General features: G+C 34.0%; 2 protein-coding genes and 1 pseudogene across 7 annotated transcripts; 2 read left to right on the top strand and 1 right to left on the bottom strand.

The window, feature by feature from the left end:
- Positions 1–1800: 1800 nt before the first annotated feature.
- On the bottom strand, positions 1801–6534 carry LOC132284438 (E3 ubiquitin-protein ligase SDIR1-like). 6 transcript variants are annotated; one of them, XR_009472272.1, is made up of 3 exons: positions 5474–6534; positions 2593–3797; positions 1801–2166 (listed from the first exon to the last, which is right to left on the bottom strand). XR_009472272.1 is itself a non-coding variant. In XM_059786555.1 (3 exons), exons 1-2 carry the CDS (start codon positions 6176–6178, stop codon positions 5480–5482), a joined length of 576 nt encoding a protein of 191 aa, XP_059642538.1. In that variant the 5' UTR covers positions 6179–6534; the 3' UTR covers positions 1808–3797; positions 5474–5479. The 6 variants fall into 6 exon arrangements, 2 of the variants coding, with proteins under 2 accessions (XP_059642538.1, XP_059642537.1); XR_009472271.1 differs by having other exon boundaries at positions 1804–2930; positions 3592–3797; XR_009472273.1 differs by having other exon boundaries at positions 1804–2927; positions 3592–3797.
- Positions 6535–7396: 862 nt separating this feature from the next.
- Positions 7397–7963, top strand: LOC132281979 (agamous-like MADS-box protein AGL82). Its single transcript, XM_059783624.1, has 2 exons — positions 7397–7522; positions 7583–7963. The coding sequence occupies exons 1-2, from the start codon at positions 7397–7399 to the stop codon at positions 7961–7963; spliced, it is 507 nt and encodes a 168-aa protein (XP_059639607.1).
- Positions 7964–8700: 737 nt separating this feature from the next.
- On the top strand, positions 8701–17143 carry LOC132283396 (WAT1-related protein At5g64700-like; annotated as a pseudogene).
- Positions 17144–18916: the final 1773 nt, after the last annotated feature.

Raw genomic sequence — 18916 nt, 5'->3', positions numbered from 1 at the left:
TTTCCGGCGGCGCCTCCAAGCAACTCAGAGATGAAATTCTTGGTTGGATGACGATTGGAATTTGATCTCTTTCTCATGTTACTGACTTGGCTTGGCCACCTAGGATTCGGAGGATAACTCGGAGGATTAAGTCGACAGATGTATCATTTCTCTTAACACATTTAATCAACTGTTTAAAAGAAAACTTAAGTATACATTTGGAATTACAGCAATTAGATGGTATCTAAAATCTTTATAATTCATAACCTCAACTCGATCAAGTATGTTGCTAACATTATAATAATCAAATTCTGGAAGCCTAAAGTTCCAATTGAACAGTGGATTTACTTTGGATTAAGTGGCCCAATTGCCCAAATCCATATCAACACAAGCTATTCAACAAAAAAACAAAAGTTTGAATATATAATAAGGAGATCTAATAGAACCAAAAGCCAAGATCCTAACTTTAGGTGTTGCCATTACATCCAAAAACAAAAACAATTGACGTTCATGTAGATAGTCTAAGCTTGATCATAAATACTGAACACTACTACATGCTTACATTAGATTAGGAGGTTGTCAACTTGAAGGGACACGGGGGGCACAAAAAATCGATAGAACCAAAAAACCGATCGATTTGATATTTGGTTCTATGTTTTTTAGAATTGGGACTAAACTGATTTTGTGAACCGAATTATTCTCATCCTGGTGCATCTGTGCAGCGCTTTAGCTACAAAATGTAAAGCACCTAAAGGAATGATATTAGTTTCTCCCATTCCCCTCGTTGAGTACAAGACCAACACCATCTCCTTGCTAGGAAAACAATCAATCACCAAAAGTCCCATCCACAATTGCCAGCTTATAATCTTATTTGTCCTACAATAAACAGTTCCATAAACAGTTCCAAAATGCAATTTTCAGATTCTACCTTTAACCTCAATACATAAAACTTGATATAAATTTGAACTGTTTATTACAATTTTGTTATAATTCCTAGAGTTTTTACTTTTGCAAATGAGCTGATTAACCATGTGGATTTAAATATATATATATATATATATATATATATATATATATATATATATATATATTCCAATTTACAAACTGAAGTTGCAACAACTTTGAGATTAGTTGATACTAATCTTAATTAGTTGGGGTATAAACTACGCATAGACCAGAAAAATAAGGGCTTGCTGGTTTACCAACTTAACTGCTTTTCTATACAGCAGGCCGAAGCATCTAAAGCTCTGACAAAGGCTGATCCATAGCAGTAGAATGAACCACTTTTCAGAAGATTAAAGATTTCATGTTTGCTAAATTTTTATTTATTTTTTGATAAGTACATGTTTGCTAAATTTAATTATTCCAATATTGTACTAGTTCATGCTGAAGGGTGTCTGGAGCTCTAATGATAAATGATCCCTACCAATAGAAAATATTTAGCATATTAAATTTGAAAGCACTTAAGAACCTTATTGTCAGAGATCATGTATGTTGAGAGTGAGATTCTGAAACTGACTTATACCAGGAAGAGAGAAAATTCTGAGTTCTTTAAGTTTAGCATTCCAAAAGTGTATCTATTCAGAAATTGGATTGGCTATGAACCTAGGATATTTGGAATAACAGCTAATAGAAGTTATCTAGAATCCTTATAATTCAAAACCTCAAATCGATCAAGGATGTCACTAGATTTATAATAATCAAATTCTGGAATTCTAAAGTTCCATTGAATGGTGAATTAACTTGGATTAAGAGGCTCAATTGCCCAAATCCATATCCGCAAAAAATATTCAATGCAAAATAAAGACATCTAATAGAACCAAATGCCAAGATCCAAACTTTTTGTTGTGCCATTACAGCCACAAACGAATCCAGTAAACCAACTTTTGTTCCATACATATGCAAGAAAAAAAAAAAAAAAAACACAAAACTAGAGGGAAGAAAAACAACTTAAGTATATTCCGAAAAAGAAAAAAACAATTATGTGCTATCATCATATTGATCAAAAATCATTTAATTAACTGAGGGAAACAATTAATCCAATCTGTAATCTGATAACTATATTCATCAAAGCTACAGAATCTAATTCAATGCAACTACATTGATCAATGCTGCAAAATCTAAATCAGGAACGAACTTAATAAATAGCCATTATTTATTTACTGTGTAGCCTGTTGTTGTGCTTGCCTGCAAAAACTGAAATCCATAAGTGAAACTGGCAGAAACAATTGACATTCATGTAGATAGTCTAAACTTCTAGATCAAACAGTTGATTAACACATTTAGCTAGGTTTAAAACTATAATTAGAATGTTGTTCCAGTGCCACATATACTGTAAAATTAAATCACTTGACCATCATATATACTTAACACACAATATATATATATATATATGTGCATTAGATTAGGTGGTTGTCAACTTGAAGGGACAAGAGGGGCATATAAGACTCCTTTTCAGCCAGTCTGCAATGCAGGGGAAATGGTATATATGAGAGCATGGCATGCGAGTGGCTCGCGATCCCATGAGCATCTCATTCTTACATATACCACAAAGTACTTGTTCCTCCTTCCCCTTATCATCATCCTCATCATTACCATCAATATTATTATTACCTTCAAATCTCAGAGTCTCTAATGGCTCGTGAAAGTACTCCCCCATAGCTTGTTCCAACAATGACAATTCCAACTCTTTTTCATACCTCCTGTCCAAGAAGGCTTTCTCTGTCGGTGCTGTGTCCCTCACTCTCCTTCCTATTCGCCTCTCCACCGAAGAAAATTCCAAATACGGATCTTTCGAATCCATCCGCGCACCATGGCAGAAACAAACTGATCAAGTTGTAACATGCGTTCTTCCTTCTCCTTTGCCCGGTCCATTGCTTCAATTTCATGGCGTGGTAAAATCACTCTTCTCTCAATGTCCACTGTCAACATCAATACCATCTTCCCACCTGCTGCAGATTCAGATTTGGAATATTCTATCATATTTCTTTTTTATAATCCTTTGTGTCGATATTATCAAGAACATAAAATAAATATTCCCATTCCAGCATCTTTTTCCAAGTCGATAATGGCAGTGTGTGACTAATGTCATCAATATAATCACTAGTGACTATGACAACACTAATCAGATATTCCAAACAAACACTTCTTTTCTACAACTTCATATTGATTAGTACTTTTTTCATAATCCCTTATCAGTAATCACTTAATGATGCGTTACAACAATGCCAAATGCAGCCCCAATTGAATGAAGAGGGGAATAAAAAAGAAGTGTATGTGTTCATTTTACTTTAGAATTATAGTTCATCAAGGATTGAACTATGTACCAGCAGAATAGAGCTGCTTCTTAACTAAACATTAAACGAAAAGTGTCGTATACATAAAGAAAATGTATATGTTCATTTTTCTTCAATATTTTTCTATATATTAACAAGTATTTCTTTCAAAAGTATTGGGGTATAGTTTATCCATTCCCAGCCGGGAGTATAGAGAAGTATCCGATTCGATTTGGTGTTTGAAAAAACCACGAATTCAGACCGTTTATCCTTTTTTGAGGATGTGGACTAGAGGATGATGAAGAAGAAGATGGTGACAAAGTTGAAGCAACATTACCACCAGAGATAGCAATAATCTCAGAATCTAACCACATATGAGCTAACACTTGGCAGATACGTCTTCAAGATCTGGACTCAGATTAGGAGAACCTGTAAAGCAATCCCAATGGTAATTTCCAGTATATAGCACTTCTCAGATAAGCACCTTTGTGCCGCAACCATGCATGCATCATCTCATGAGCCAAGATTGAACCAGTCAACAACCTGAAATTGGAAAAGTTTTTGAATGTCTAATCGGATTCAACATGTCTCATTTTCAATAAAATATTACTTTTCTCATCACATTAGCATACCGCACAAATCCATTTCTCATGTTATAAACAGAATCGTAAAACAAATATTTGCTAGAAAACACTTTTAAATGATCTAATACAATAAAGAATTATTTGAGAATTGTAAACAAAATAATACATGCTTAAATAGCATGAAATGGGGGAGTAAAGAACTTCCAAACTCAAAGGTCACTAAATTTATAATAATCAGATTTTGGAATCCTAAAGTTTCATTGAATGGTGGATTTAATTTGGATTAAGAGGCCCAATTACCCAAATCCATATCTGCAAAAAATATTCAATACAAAAACAACAGTTGAAAAATAAGGACATCTAATAGAACCAAATGCCAAGATCCTAACTTTTTTTGGTGCCATTACAGCAACAAACGAATCCAGTAAACCAACTTTTGTTCCATACATATGCAAGGAAAAAAAAAAGACACAAAACTAGAGGGAAGAAAAACAACTTATTTATATTCCAAAAAATTAAAAAAAAAAAAAAAAAAAAAAAAAAAAAAAAAAAACAATTATGTGCTATCATCATATTGATCAAAAATCATTTAATGGAACCAAGGGAAACAATTAATCCAATCTGTAATCTGATAATTATATTGATCAAAGCTACAAAATCTAATTCAGTGCAACTACATTGATCAATGCTACAAAATCTAATTCAGGAACGAACTGAATAAATAGCAATTATTTATTTACTGTATACCCTGTTATTGTGCTTGCCTGCAAAAACTGAAATCCATAAGTGAAAATGGCAGAAACAATTGACATTCATGTAGATAGTCTAAACTTATCAAACAAACAGTTGATTAACACATTTAGCTAGGTTTTAAAATATAATTAGAACATTGTTCCAGTGCCACATATACTGTAAAATTAAATCACTTGATCATATATACTCAACACTACATGATTACATTAGATTAGGTGGTTGTCAACTTGAAGGGACAAGAGGGGCACATAAGACTCCTTTTTAGCCAGTCTGCAATGCATCGGAAATGGTATATATGAGAGAATGGCATGCAAGTAGCTCGGGAAACATGTGTTTGGATAACGTAATTGTAAAATAAGGATGTCTAATAAAACCAAATGCCAAGATCCTAACTTTAAGTGTTGCCATTACGAAACAATTGACATTCACGTAGATAGTCTAAACATGTACATCAAACAGTTGATTAACACATTTAATCAACTGTTTAAAAAAAACTAAAGTATACATTTGGAATTACAGCAATTAGATGTTATCTAAAATCTTTATAATTCATAACCTCGAATTGATCAAGGATGTTGCTAACATTATAATTATCAGATTCTGGAAGGCTAAAGTTCCAATTGAACAGTGGATTTAATTTGGATTACGTGGCCCAATTGCCCAAATCCATATCAACACAAACAATTCAACAAAAAAACAAAAGTTCGAATTTTTTTGTTATTGTTTTGAACAAGTTAGTTGTAAAATAAGGAGATTTAATACAACCAAAAGCCAAGATCCTAACTTTAGGTGTTGCCATTACATCCAAAAACAAAAACAATTGACATTCATGTAGATAGTCTAAGCTTGATCATAAAAAACTAAACACTATTACATGCTTACATTAGATTAGGAGGTTGTCAACTTGAAGGGACACGAGGGGCACATAAGACTCCTTTTCAGCCAGTCTGCAATGCATCGGAAATGGTATATATGAGAGCATGGCATAAAAGTAGCTCGGGATCCAATGAGTATCTCATTCTTACATATACCACACAGAACTTGGTCCTCCTTCCCAATATTATTATTACCTTGAAATGTCAGTGTCTCTAATGGCTCCTGAAAGTAGTCACCCATAGCTTGTTCCAACAATGACAATTCCAACTCTTTTTCATACTTCCTGTCCAAGAAGGCTTTCTCTGTGGGCGCTGTGTCCCTCACTTCCCTTCCTATTCGCCTCTCCACCGAAGAAAAGTCCAAATACGGATCTTCGGAATCCGTCCGCACCATGGCAGAAACAAATTGATGGAGTTGTAACATACGTTCTTCCTTCTTCCTTAACCGGTCAATTGCTTCAATTTCATGGCGGGGTAAGATAACTCTTCTTTCAATGTCGACTGTCAAGCACAATAACAACTTTCGACCTGCTGCAGATTCAGATTGGGAAAAACGTGTATTCGCCGTGGAACGAACATCTTCCAAAAGATGAATGATTAGGTCGTGGACGTTCAAAAACTTGTTCTCCGGCATGTTGGGGTACTCAAAACATTGCAACGGGAAGGGAAGGTTCATTCGAGCGATGATTGTGGAGAGGGGATCATAGGTCATGGAGTGATATGGATGTAGTGATGTGAAATCTCCTATACTCTCTTTGGTTCTGCTTTTAAGGGCTCCATCTGATGAATGATAAGTCTGATTCACACCGAATTCGATATCCAGGTGATAGAGGCCGGCAGAGCCTCATGACCATCACCAACACATTCACTGATATAATTACACATACCTTCACTGATATATTTACCCATAGTAAAAGCATTAACGTAGAGATCTGCTGTTGTTGCCGCCGCGGCCATGGCCAAGGCCATAGCAGAAGAAGAAGAAGACGACCTAGGGCTAGGGGCTAGGGGCTAGGGTTAGGGCAGAAAGGGGATCTGGAGAGCGAATTGACTTGAAGAAAAATTACCTTGGTATATTAAGACGGTAAAACTAGATTAGCGAGTGCGTATTTATATCTTCTTGTTTTGTTTGTTTTTTTAGGTAAAAAGGTAAGCGAAATACTTAAATGTTTGTTTCCTAAATACTACTAAATTCCTAGTAATCCGGATTTATTAGTGTCAGTATTTCATCAAATCCTTTTTGGAAACTAATTCCGTAGTGTTTAAGACTGGGGTAGTAAAAGTTAAAGTAACCACCCTTCACATCTACAAGCTGTTAAAACCCTTGTCTAATGTGTAGGTATAGCATGGTATTACTGTTTAAGACTGGGGCCCTGGGGGTAGTGCCATTTTTAGTTTCGAAATATTTATAATATACAATTAATTGAGATTTTTTAATTTTAAATTTTAAAAATTATAAACATATTCTTAAAAAAATAATTCTCCAAATTATTAATATACAATTAATTGAGATTAATTAAACAAAAAGAAAAGAGTCTCTCATAATTATTAGGGTTAAGGTGTTGAGAAATAGGCCCGAACATTGAGATTAAGGCCAACAATAAAATAAAATAAGGTAGATCCAACAAAGTTTGATAAACCCAAACCCAATAGTGAGCAATTCAAAAGGCCCGTTGCTAAAGTATGGCTATTCAATTCCATCAGCAGCGCTAAACTCTAAACGCTAAATTAATAATTTTGTTTCCAAATCCAAGCAAACTTAACTAGCAAGAAATTAAGTTTATATAAAGAGCTAGAGGAGGCCAGTGCAGTGGAGTGAGAAATTTTCAGCGAGAGGGATAAAAAGATCAGAGGCTGGGGACGTCGTCAAATTCTTCCAGAATGTAAAAGCAACAAAAAGGCTACATATGCTTCTTTCCAGAAGAGAAGAATGTGTTTGGAGAAGAAGACATTTGAATTATCTACTCTATGTGGTGTTGAAGCTTGCATAGTTGTTTATGATCCCACACATGATGATGATGATCAGCAACCCTACATTTGGTCTAAAGATTCTGATGTAATTTGGCATATGTTCATATCGTACCAAGAATAATCTGATGAAAATCGTAAAAAGTAGACTCTTAATTTGTCTCACTTCTTTAAAGAAGACCCCAACAAGAAGAAAGAGCAGGCTGATCATCATCGTCAAGATAGTACTTCTTTAGCATTTGTAAAAGTTGAGGACAAGAAATGTGATGATGACGAGACCACCAAGTACCCTATTTGGGATGATCAATATAACAACATGTCCGAGGAACAATTGAAAGATTTAAGTATCAAATTGAAAAAAAAGTTTGAAGCCACCAAAACTAAGGTTCAATTCTTGAAGGATAGCTTTCTTGCTAGACAAGAAAACAATTCTAATTATTTTATGCCATCAATGAAGCCTATTATTGATCATGAGCAACGACCAATTTTTTTCTTCAACCAGAGTGATCATCTTGACATGGCATCTTGACATGGCAGCTCATTATCCCCCGTTGGGTCTGGATCTCTCAATGCCAAATTCCACGATGATGATGAATGATATTGAAGATTATGACATTAATGGACAAATTCCACGATGATGATGAATAATATTGAAGATTATGACATTAATGGACTTGGTGATATAACGTACGTAAACAATGTGATCATGGAGCCTCAGATGTGCTACTACGGTGATTCCACCATGCCATTGGACATGGAATGCCATGACATGATCTCAAGCATAAAGCAGAGTTTTGAAGGACATGAATTTTCTGATTTTGGTAATCTATTTTTTTGTTAGACATTGTTATCTACATTTGTAGATATTAGACAATTATATGTTGTAATATTAGACAATTATATGTTGTAGATGGATTTAATAAAATACGTTTAAATACAATTGTTATACATGGGTTTATTTTTATTTGAATGTTGTTCAATTTAAAGTAATATATTCAGCTAAATTACACGCAGATTCAATCCTAGTCTTTCAATGTTCCAGCAATAGAGCCTTTTCAAAAAAAAAAAAAATCAGAACTCTTCCTCAGTTTTAAATTTATGTACATAAAAGGCTCATCTGAAATTACTCTTCTGTCCTTCTTGTTGTTTTTATTCTTTGGATTAATTAGAATGACAACCCCTGAAATTTGCCATAATGATAATAGGAATTTATTTTAATCCAAACAGACCCTTAAAATGTTTAAAAAGACGAAATTGCCCATGAAAATTTTAGTCATTTTCATTGTGAAAAATAAAAACTCGTGAAAAGTCAATTTTGCCCCTATTCATTCTTCTTTTCCAAACAGCCGTTCCTCTTCTGCAACCCTAATTCTACCCCTGCATCTCTTTCTCTCACCACCACCATGGTTGATCTGTGCTATGGGTGGTATGAGAAGGAAGTGGATCGCTGCGATGGAAGTTGCATTGGACTAGGGATTGTAGAATTTTGTGAAGGAATTGGATTGATTTGTGGCTTCGTGGACCGCGGCGGAGGTGGCGACGAGGGGGTTGCTTGTCTGTTTGTTCTTTTTGCTCCTCTGTTTCTTCAAACTTTGGTCGACGGTGCTTTCCCGGCGTTTCAAGATTCTTAATTGATGATTATCAGCCCTTCATTGTGTATGTATATTTGTGTATTAATTCTTTTATGTATTTGTGTTTGCAATTGGTGTTATGGAGAAAGAAAAAAGGAATTTATTTAGAAGAAGGAAAGTTATTTTTTTGCGTGCTGATATTGTTATGGTTGATTTGTTTGGATTTTCTGATTCAGTAGACAAGGGGCCTATCATCACAAATTTTTCTTGGTTGTGTGCTTCCTTTTGAGAAACCTTGAACTTGTGATATAATTGACAGTAATTGATCAAGTTATAGTTCTATGCTTTAGGTGATATTTGATTGGTGCTAACTGGTGTTCTATGTCATGGATGTACTCTGTTTTTGGGGTTTGGAGATTATCTAATAGCGTTGATGCAGATGCATGCGAGAACGGTGAACACTGGGATGGGCAATTTAATTTACATCGTTACTATAATGCACTTGGCATCTTCATTCTTCTTCCATATTTCATCTTCTAGTTCTACAGGTTTGTTATATACATGTTCACATATATATATATTTGTACTAAAATATTCTCTCTCTCTTGGCACAAACAAGCTACATCCTCTCACTTTTGCCCTCCTCTGCAGATTCTTCCTCCTTGGCTTTCCTTGTGTATGTGAAACTTAGAACGCACTCACATTCATATGGATCTCCAGTTTGTTCGAATTGATAATATTGTTCTATTTAATTATATTGAAGCATTGTTATCCAAAAAAAAAAAAAGTATAATTGAAGAAAAGAAAATTGAATTTGTTGCAGGAAATGCTTGGAGATATTTGGATATGCAGGCATCAACTACATCTCTCCAAGTCTGGCAGCCGCATTGGGCAACCTTACACCAGTTTTTACATTCATGCTTGCTATTATTTTCAGGTACTAAGCTCTAAGGAGTAAATTTGTCAATTGTAATTGTTTATAAATAATAGTAACTAGAAAAATTATATATCAACAACAACAACAACAAAATTAATGCTTGTGGTCGGTGGTTATGTCAATGTAGTAGTTAATTATATATTGGATTATGGGTCTACATGCTTCTGTTTAATATAAATTTGATACCATTTTCAGCTTTTATTACATTCTTCTAAGATTGATTATGTCAATATATTAGTTCATAATCCCCTCTCTAGTTTATTAATCAGGAAATTAATTCAGTAGTCTTTCGATTTAACAATTGAGACATGTTCTCATGGTAAGAAGCAAGAGCAACATTATAAAATATTCAATAATATTGGACTCTAGCCTAAATGGTGTAACATCTCCCGCCCTTTGGAGAGGCTTAGTTTTTGAGCCTACATTGAAACAAAAATATATACTGAGTGTGTGTTTGCTTGAACTTTTTGAAACATAGACAAAATTATATAGCGTGTGTTTGCTTGAACTTTTGAAATATATATATATATATAAAGTAACATCAGAAAAAAAAAAAAAAAAAAAAAAAAAAAAAAAAAAAAAAAAAAAAAAAATGTAACATCATAAAATATTCTATATATGTTGGGTTGTAGGATGCAAAATTACATTAATAACCTGGTCAGTGTTCTTTGTTCAGCAGTAAAAGACGCGCGGGGCTACTTTATGTCCAATAATTGAGGGGACTTGTCCTACCCATGATTCCACGAATTTTATTTCCTCTTACTTATTACTTTATTAGATTTTATGCCCTACTTTTAATTTTTTACACATCCAATCAAATCAACTAGTTATGATTCAGTTCTCACCTAAACTCGTGCTGCACAAAGTAATGTAGTTTGTCTTTCCCCATTTAATGTCTTTTTTATGCTATTTTACATCAAAGATAAATCTTGATCTAACTAGCAAATTCATGTAGTTGAGTTTTTCTGTTCTAAAGTGTACCGTGCTAAAAAAAATGGAAATACAGAATAATTTTACCGTGTAGCTTGCAATGTTTCAACTTGAACAGTTTACTGTTGTATGTGCGTTGTTTAGCATAGGTTAGCAAACTAATCACGAGATTATCATGTTGATAAATATATAATGTTCAATATATATTTTTTTCTATGCATAGATTACGTATAATATGATCAGATAATTGGTGGCATCATTGTAATTTTCTTCCTCTTAAGACAATACATAAACACTCTTTTTAATGCACTGCAGCAAGTATATATGCATAATTCAATTTTTCCAAAAACATGTTTCAATTTTTAGGGTGGAGAAGATAGACATAAGGAGCTCAAGCAGTCAAGCAAAATCAGTGGGAACCATTGTAGCAGCATTAGGAGCACTCATTGTGACACTTTACAATGGTCCACCCATCTATTTTGCAGTTACTAAGTGGCTTGTAGTTGAAGAAAGTCATGCTCATCACTGCATCATTTAGAGATGACAATGGATGGAAAGAAACAATATGTGGCTGTTCTTCTGGTTCAGTCCATATATTCTGTAATGTTTTTGCTCTCCAAGGCTGCATTCAATGTTGGTATGAACACTTTCGTGTTCGTCTTCTATAGACAAGCTGCTGCCACAGTTTTCTTAGCCCCTTTTGCATTTTTCTTTGGAAGGTGTATATACTATTATCAATAACCTTCTTGAATTGTTTCGATTAATTCCTAAGCAAAAATGCACCATTGTTATCCTTGGTGACCCGCTGCAAGATCTTTATGTTTTCTCTGTGTGGGTATGCTTTTAAATTTTCATAAAATTACTTTTAATTTGTTTGTTTGTTTATTTTTACCCTCGAAGAAATGTTCCTTTTACACCCGTTACTAATCTACGTGTGGTGTAAGAATGAATAAATTTTAAACATATATGTTGAGTATTGGTCTTAATTATTTGCTTTTAGGCGGATTAGTTTGAGCTTGAATTTCTATGGTGTGGCTCTTACAAATACATCTGCAAGTTTGGCTGCTGCAACTAAAAACTGCCTTCCGGTTATAACTTTCTTCCTTGCAGTTTTGCTCAGGTAGATATATCTTATCTACTCATTCTTTTTCTTAATTTCTCTCTTTAATTAATGTTTCATTTACATAATGTATTGTTCAGAATCAAGGATGGTACAATTTGGATGTGAGTTATCGCCAAGCAAAGAGCTATGTTATTTTTTTCTCCTTTTCTTATAGATAAATATTCAGGAATGAACCCTTAACCGCTCTTTTGGAGTGGAGGACTCAATCAAAGATATGTAATTGGCCGAACAGTCAAAACGTTTTGTGAAACTCACATTGGCATTAATTAATGCTACCTAAAATCTGTCCTGCACATGATTGTTGCATAAAGTCGAGTCTCATTTTTGTGAGGCTCCTTCATCAAGTCATTTTCATTTGCATTTGCATTTGCATTTGCATTCGCATTCAATACAGAATATGATACTTTCCAATACCAATATTCATATGTTACATCAGAAAACACCATGTGATTCACACATAAACTGAACTTCACATTTTTTTTTTCAAGATATTTATTTCATTATGATTGATCCTATTCACACTTTGGTGCTCTACGTCCCTTTCTCTCCACACGCATAGAAGAAAGAACCAAATATAGTGAGAGAAATAGAAGAGAACAGAAGAAACCCTAAAGCCCAAATTTCAAGCAATTAAAAACCCTAATTCCATTCAATGTTAGGTCAGAAATGGTAATTTAACTTAGGGTTCTTGAAGCCATGTATATAGTATACCTAGATGAGAGAATATCCTTGGAGTTGTCTATGCACAACATGTATTGAAAACCTTAATTTTATGTGAGTAAACTAGTAAAGATTGATGACAGAATTTTCAATTACCAAATTTAATTTTTGTGAGTGGGCTGGTGCCCCCACCATATGATGTCACTTTATGACGTCATGTGCTTGTTCCCACCACCCCCTCAAACATAAATTGAATTATGCCAATTTGGTCCCTAAATCAATACTCGTTGATAAATGTATTTTTACACAAGTTTAAAGTTTAAATGGACAAAAGCATCTTTATAGACATTTCGAGGGTAGAATAGGTATTTTTAGCTTGATAGAGTGATCACACAGGGGTTGGCTACCTTTCAAAGTAACTGAATTTGACGGGCTGATTTGTTTCAAAGGTATTAACTAGAAGGGAGGAGAGTGAGATTTTCCAACACTTTGGGGAAATTTCTGTAATTTACCCTATCTACGGGGAGGTTAGTGTAATTTACCCTAATTGATTTTTGCTCCATTTGGGCAGAATACTATTTTAACCTATCCTTCAATCTATCACATCTGAATTAAAGATTTTAATTTTCAAAATATAAGTTCTCCTTGCATAAAAATAAAAAAATAAAAAAATAAATAAAAAATTCTAAATTAGGAGAATAAGACGGCATATGCATCTATTTTAGTTCATTATGCTCTCATTTTTCTTTGCTTTCCTTTGTGTAACTTGGAGAGAGATGAGATAGGGTTAGAGTCCTGTTCAAAGGATGTAATACTGCCTTTTATAGCAATGATGGTGATAGTGTGTGGTGAGGTGGGAATGACAACAATAAGCAAAGCAAACATGAACAGGGATGAGCAAATAATTTACATTGTTACTATAATGCACTTGGCATCCTCATTCTTCTTCCATAATTCATATTCTGGTTCCACAAGTTTGCTATATACATGTTCATATATATATATTAGTATTAAAATATTCTCTCTCTCTCTCTCTCTCTCTCTCTCTCTCTCTCGGCACAAACAGGCTACCTCGTCTCACTTCTGCCCTCCTCTGCAGATTCTTCCTCCTTGGCTTTCCTTGTGTATATGAAACTTAGAATGCACTCACATTCATATGGATCTCCAGTTTGTTCAATTTGATAATATTGCTCTATTATGGATGTGAGTGCATTCTATCAATTATGTGGCCAATTGATTTAAACTTATTTTGGAACGAAAATTGGCAGTATCACTAGATTTTTTTTTTTGGGTTGGGGGGGGTGGTAACGAAAAGTATCAAAGTTGGGCATGCAGTACTTAAAGAAGATAAAACCTGTGAATTAAACTTATTAGTCATAAAAGTTGCTGGTTATTGTTGTTTTCAGTCTTTAACCAGTTGTTATTTTTATGTTTAGCAAAATTAGTTAAGTATACTGCACAGGAGGTTAGAAATGCTTTGTATAATCACACAACCTCATTTGTTGGATGAAGAAATTTTCATCTATAATGTGAAGATCGCCCCATCCAACAAGTGAGGTATTTTAACAGGCAAAACTAAACATAAAACTGCTCTAGTCTTGTTCTTTATGCTGCTGTGGTATAGATGTGATGTAGAACATATTGTTGAAGCTTGTATGGACTGTTTGGATTACCAGATCGAAGTCCAAACAGGCAGGATGACATGTTTTATATAACCCACATAAAAGAAAATGGGGAAATACATTCAATAATGTTATAAAGGAAGTATGCTCTTCCGTACATGTAAGAAGTAAATATTGTTCCTTTAATGGTCTAGTGTTACGTGACCGACGTGACATAAATGTAGAAATTTACAATGTTGTGAGTATGTTGAATTGGTTTTGTTAGACGTTCAAAATTTCAACTGAGCTTGAACAATTGATGTTGCATTGCAGAATGGAAACTGTGAAGTTGAAGACAACCCCTGGCATTGCAAAGGTTGCAGGTATAACAATCTGCATGGCGGAGCAGCAACCATTGCCTTCTATAGGGGCCCCTCTTTGAAACTCTTGTTACATCACCGCCTCTTTGGTCACCGTCACAGCCAAGAACGTCAACTTCATGTTCTCCCCACCAAAACATGGAAAACTGGCTGCTTTCTCATGCTCATTTCCAACACCTTTTGGGGTTTCTGGCTTGTATTCCAGGTAAATATGTTTGTTTTTCGAGTTTCTATTCTTTTTTCTTTCTTCTTTTTATTTAATTTTTTTTATTTTAGAAATATGAGAATTTGAAAAATACAATTATTATTATTATTTTTATTATTTCATTTTATACATTTAGGGCCATTGCTTGGTTCACCGGTGAAATACGCGGGTTATATGTACGTGGGTTCAAATCCTGTAGCAGACATTTTTGTACATGTAAATGTTAGATTGTATTTAGTTCACTCTCGATTAAACGAGGACACAAAGGTTAATTAATTTTCAAAAAGTAAAAAAAAGTGAAAGTACGAAGAATTACAAAAGCCATATAAAAAATAACCACTTCTCACTCCCAAAAAGAGAGGAACAAATTAATGAAAGTACTGCAACCTCCCACAACCTGACTGGGGATGACTGTTTAATATGGAATTTAGGGATCCAACTATGGAGGGCCAATAGGGGCCATCATTAAAGAATGCTAAAAGGCCTGATTGCAGAACATCTTGTCTAAAGGATATACGAAAAGAAACCACAATGTTCTACCTCCTCTCTTAAATTAATGATTAAAAAAAGAAATTAAAGGAAATTTATGTTATAAATAATCTCTCGAATGAATGCAAATACTCCAGGTTTATATAAATTTGTGTTCACAATTGCTTAGAAAAACAATTTAAATAATTGCATCTCCATGGAATGTTGAAACCTGTATGCCCTAACAAATAAATTTATCAAACTCCCATCATGCACCATTGACTAAATTTTGGGTGTTTTTGTTTGAAAACAGGCTCGAGTTATGAAAAGCTACCCCTCGAAGTTGTCACTGAATGGAAGTTGGGATGGAATGTCACTCATATGTGTAGCTTATTGTGTAAGAAAAGTATATTCTTTCACAATTGTTATTCTTTTTAGATTTTAAAATGAACTATATAGATTTCTCTACTAAACATAGTCTAATTAATGCCACATATGATTGTCAAGGAGATGAAGGAATGGAAATTTTCTAATCCTATATTACAACTATATAGATTTTAAATATTCCTAGCTTTAAAAACCAAATTCCAGCACTAACTTCTAGCACTTGTTTTTGTTTAACATTTGCATATGATGATGAATTAAAATGAACCATTTAGAGATTATTGAACTAATGATGGGGGATTTTGGTGACTGGTGTTACTTACTACTTGCAAGCATGGGTGATTGAGAAGAAAGGGCCAGTGTTCCTTGCCATGCCAACACCGTTGGCTCTGGTCTCTACAATCTTCAGTTCAGCTTTCCTCCTATGGGAGATAATTAGTTTGGGATAGTGATTTACACTGGTTTATTAAACATTTTCTTAATCTACCAAATTGAAGTGTTACAATAGATATTTATTGTGTAAAATAAATATATTTTGGGTTCAAGTTACTATCTTCAATTCTTTTTCCTCTAAGCTTACGTTCTTTCGTTTTCAGTGTTTTAGGAGGAATTTTGTTGGTTGGAGGACTTCACAGTGTATTCTGGGGAAAGAATAAAGAGCAGAAGATGGATGATGATGGCATTTGTTTGACAGGTGATGAAGCTGAGAAAGAATGTTCAGAATCAAAAGGAGCAATACAAACCAAGAGTACCTCACAAATGTTGGTATAGAATAAACATGTTTTTGTGTTCATGCAATTGCTAATTCCAAGCCCCTTTAGTGGCATTAGAATTTATAGAAGATGTACAATAAATTATCAGATAGTTCCTAATTATGTGGTTCAATCTAATTAAACGATTATTTGTTAAGAAAAGTGAACAAATAAGAGTTCATAAGACTCTACTATAAAAAGTCCTACAATTTAGGAGTATTTAATTATTTCTTGAAGAGATAGGATAGTTTCTAGGGGTATAAATGTTGTTAGGGTAGTTTGTAGGGGTATAAAGGACTTTTTGTGGTTCATCATAGATGCATACTTACGTCTAAGTGGATATTCGCGGTCAAATTGTTCTGGCCAATTAATATTTGATATATAATCGACTTTTACATATGATATTATAGACTAGTTGAGTAGATGCAATTCTAACAAGTGTTTTGTCTCTTTTTTTTTGTTTTGGCAAATTACATAAACAATTTTTAAGGGGAGATCAGGAATTTGAGTATGAGTAATGATAAGGTGTCTAAGTAAATTGTTTTAACTTAAAAATAAATAAAAAATACACACACGATGTGGCGAACAATGTTAAGTTCAATGAGACATTATTAAATTTTTTGTTATTTTTACTTTTGTTTTATAATATTTGATAATTATAAAAAATGCAAGCTTTTTACACTTCAGGAAAGAGAGAGAGAGAGAGAGAGAGAGAGAGAGAGACTTTTTTTAACACCCTCGTGAATATTTTCAAAATATGAAAAATCATCAAGAAATTTTAGTTGATTGATTGTCGGCAGGAAACTGAGTTAAAACAATGTATGAAAATTTTCTTTAATTTGTACTTCTTTCAAAACTCCCCTCTACTCATCTTTTAATTTAATTGTGACAAGAAAATGTAATAACTATTCTGGGCTTAAAGAATATAAAGAGGAATGCATTTCTTTATCTGGCTTAAAAGATGATCCGGTCTAGTTATTAGGGGCGTTGAGAAATAGGCCCAAAACAGTGGGATTAAGCCCAACAAGAAAAAAAAAAAAAAGTTAGATTCAACAAAGTTTGTTAAACCAAACCCAATAGTGAGCAATTCACAAGGCCCGTTACTAAAGTATCCCTGTTCAATTCCATCAGCAGCGCCGCCACAGAACTAAACCCTAAACGCTAAATTAATAATTTTGTTTCCAAATCCAACCAAACTTAACTAGCAAGAAATTAAGTTTATATAAAGAGCTAGAGGAGGTCAGTGTAGTAGAGTGTGAGAAATATTCAGCAAGAGAGAGAGAGATCAGAGGCAGAGGTGGAGCGTGTTGGGAATCATGGGACATCGTCGAATTCTTCCAGAACCTAAAAGCAACAAAAAGGCTAGATATGCTTCTTTCCAGAAGAGAAGAATGTGTTTGGAGAAGAAAACCTTTGAATTATCTACTCTATGTGATGTTGAAGCTTGCATAGTTGTTTGTAATCCCACCCGTGATGATGATGATCGACAACTCTACATGTGGCCTAAAGATCCTGATATAATTCTGCACATGTTCACATCATACAAAGAACAATCCTTAGAAAATCGTAAAAAGTGGACTCTTGATTTATCTCACTTCTTTGAAAAAGACCCGAACAAGAAGAAGGAAGAGGTTGATCATCATCATCAAGGTACTACTTCTTTAGCATTTGTAAAAGTTGAGGACAAGAAAAGTGATGATGATGAGACCACCAAGTACCCTACTTGGGATGATCAATATAACAATCTGTCCGAAGAACAACTGAGAGACTTAAGTTCCAAATTGAAAGAAAAGTTTGAAGCCGCCAAAACTAAGGTAAAATTCTTGAAGGATAGCTTTCTTGCTACAGAAGAAAATAATCCTAATTATTTTATCCCATCAATGGAGCCTATTATTGATCATGAGCAACAACCAATTTCTTTCTTCAACCAGAGTGATCATCTTGACATGGCATCTCATTACCCACCTCTGGGGGATCTCTCAATGCCAAATTCGACGATGATGATGAATGATATTGAAGATTATGACATTAATGAACTTGGTGATATAATGGACGTAAACAATGTGATCATGGAGCCTCAGATGTGCTACTACGGTGATTCGACCATGGCATTGGACATGGAATGCCATGATATGATCTCAAGCATAAAGCAGAGTTTTGAAGGACATGAATTTTCTGATTTTGGTGATCTATTTTTTTGTTAGACATTGTTATCTACAATTGTATATCAACAATTGTATGTTGTAGATGGAATTATTGAACACAATTAAATACAATTGTTATACATGGGTTTGTTTTTATTTGAATGTTGTTCAAGTTAAAGTAATATATTTAGTTAAATTACAAACAGATTCAATCCTAATCTTTCAATGTTCCAGTAATAGAGCCTTTTCAAAAAAACAATCAGAACTCTTCCTCAGTTTTAAATTTATGTCCGTAAAAGGCCTCATTTGAAATTACTTTTCTGTCTT

This window comes from Cornus florida, unplaced genomic scaffold (genome assembly GCF_030987335.1).
Source record: "Cornus florida cultivar Cherokee Brave unplaced genomic scaffold, ASM3098733v1 CherokeeBrave_3.0.0_Hap2_Chr11, whole genome shotgun sequence".
Classification (NCBI taxonomy): Eukaryota; Viridiplantae; Streptophyta; class Magnoliopsida; order Cornales; family Cornaceae; genus Cornus; species Cornus florida.
The sequence above is the reverse complement of the archived record's forward strand: the minus strand, read 5'-3'. Positions and strand labels throughout refer to the sequence as shown.

What these genes read in the sequence shown, in the direction of transcription:
- LOC132284438 (XM_059786554.1), bottom strand. Translation starts at nt 6,178, where the DNA reads ATGACCTATGATCCCCTCTCCACAATCATCGCTCGAATGAACCTTCCC.
- LOC132281979 (XM_059783624.1), top strand. Translation starts at nt 7,397, where the DNA reads ATGTGTTTGGAGAAGAAGACATTTGAATTATCTACTCTATGTGGTGTT. An exon ending in TTTGGTCTAAAGATTCTGAT is followed by an intron (nt 7,523 to 7,582) that starts GTAATTTGGCAT and finishes CGTAAAAAGTAG; the next exon opens with ACTCTTAATTTGTCTCACTT.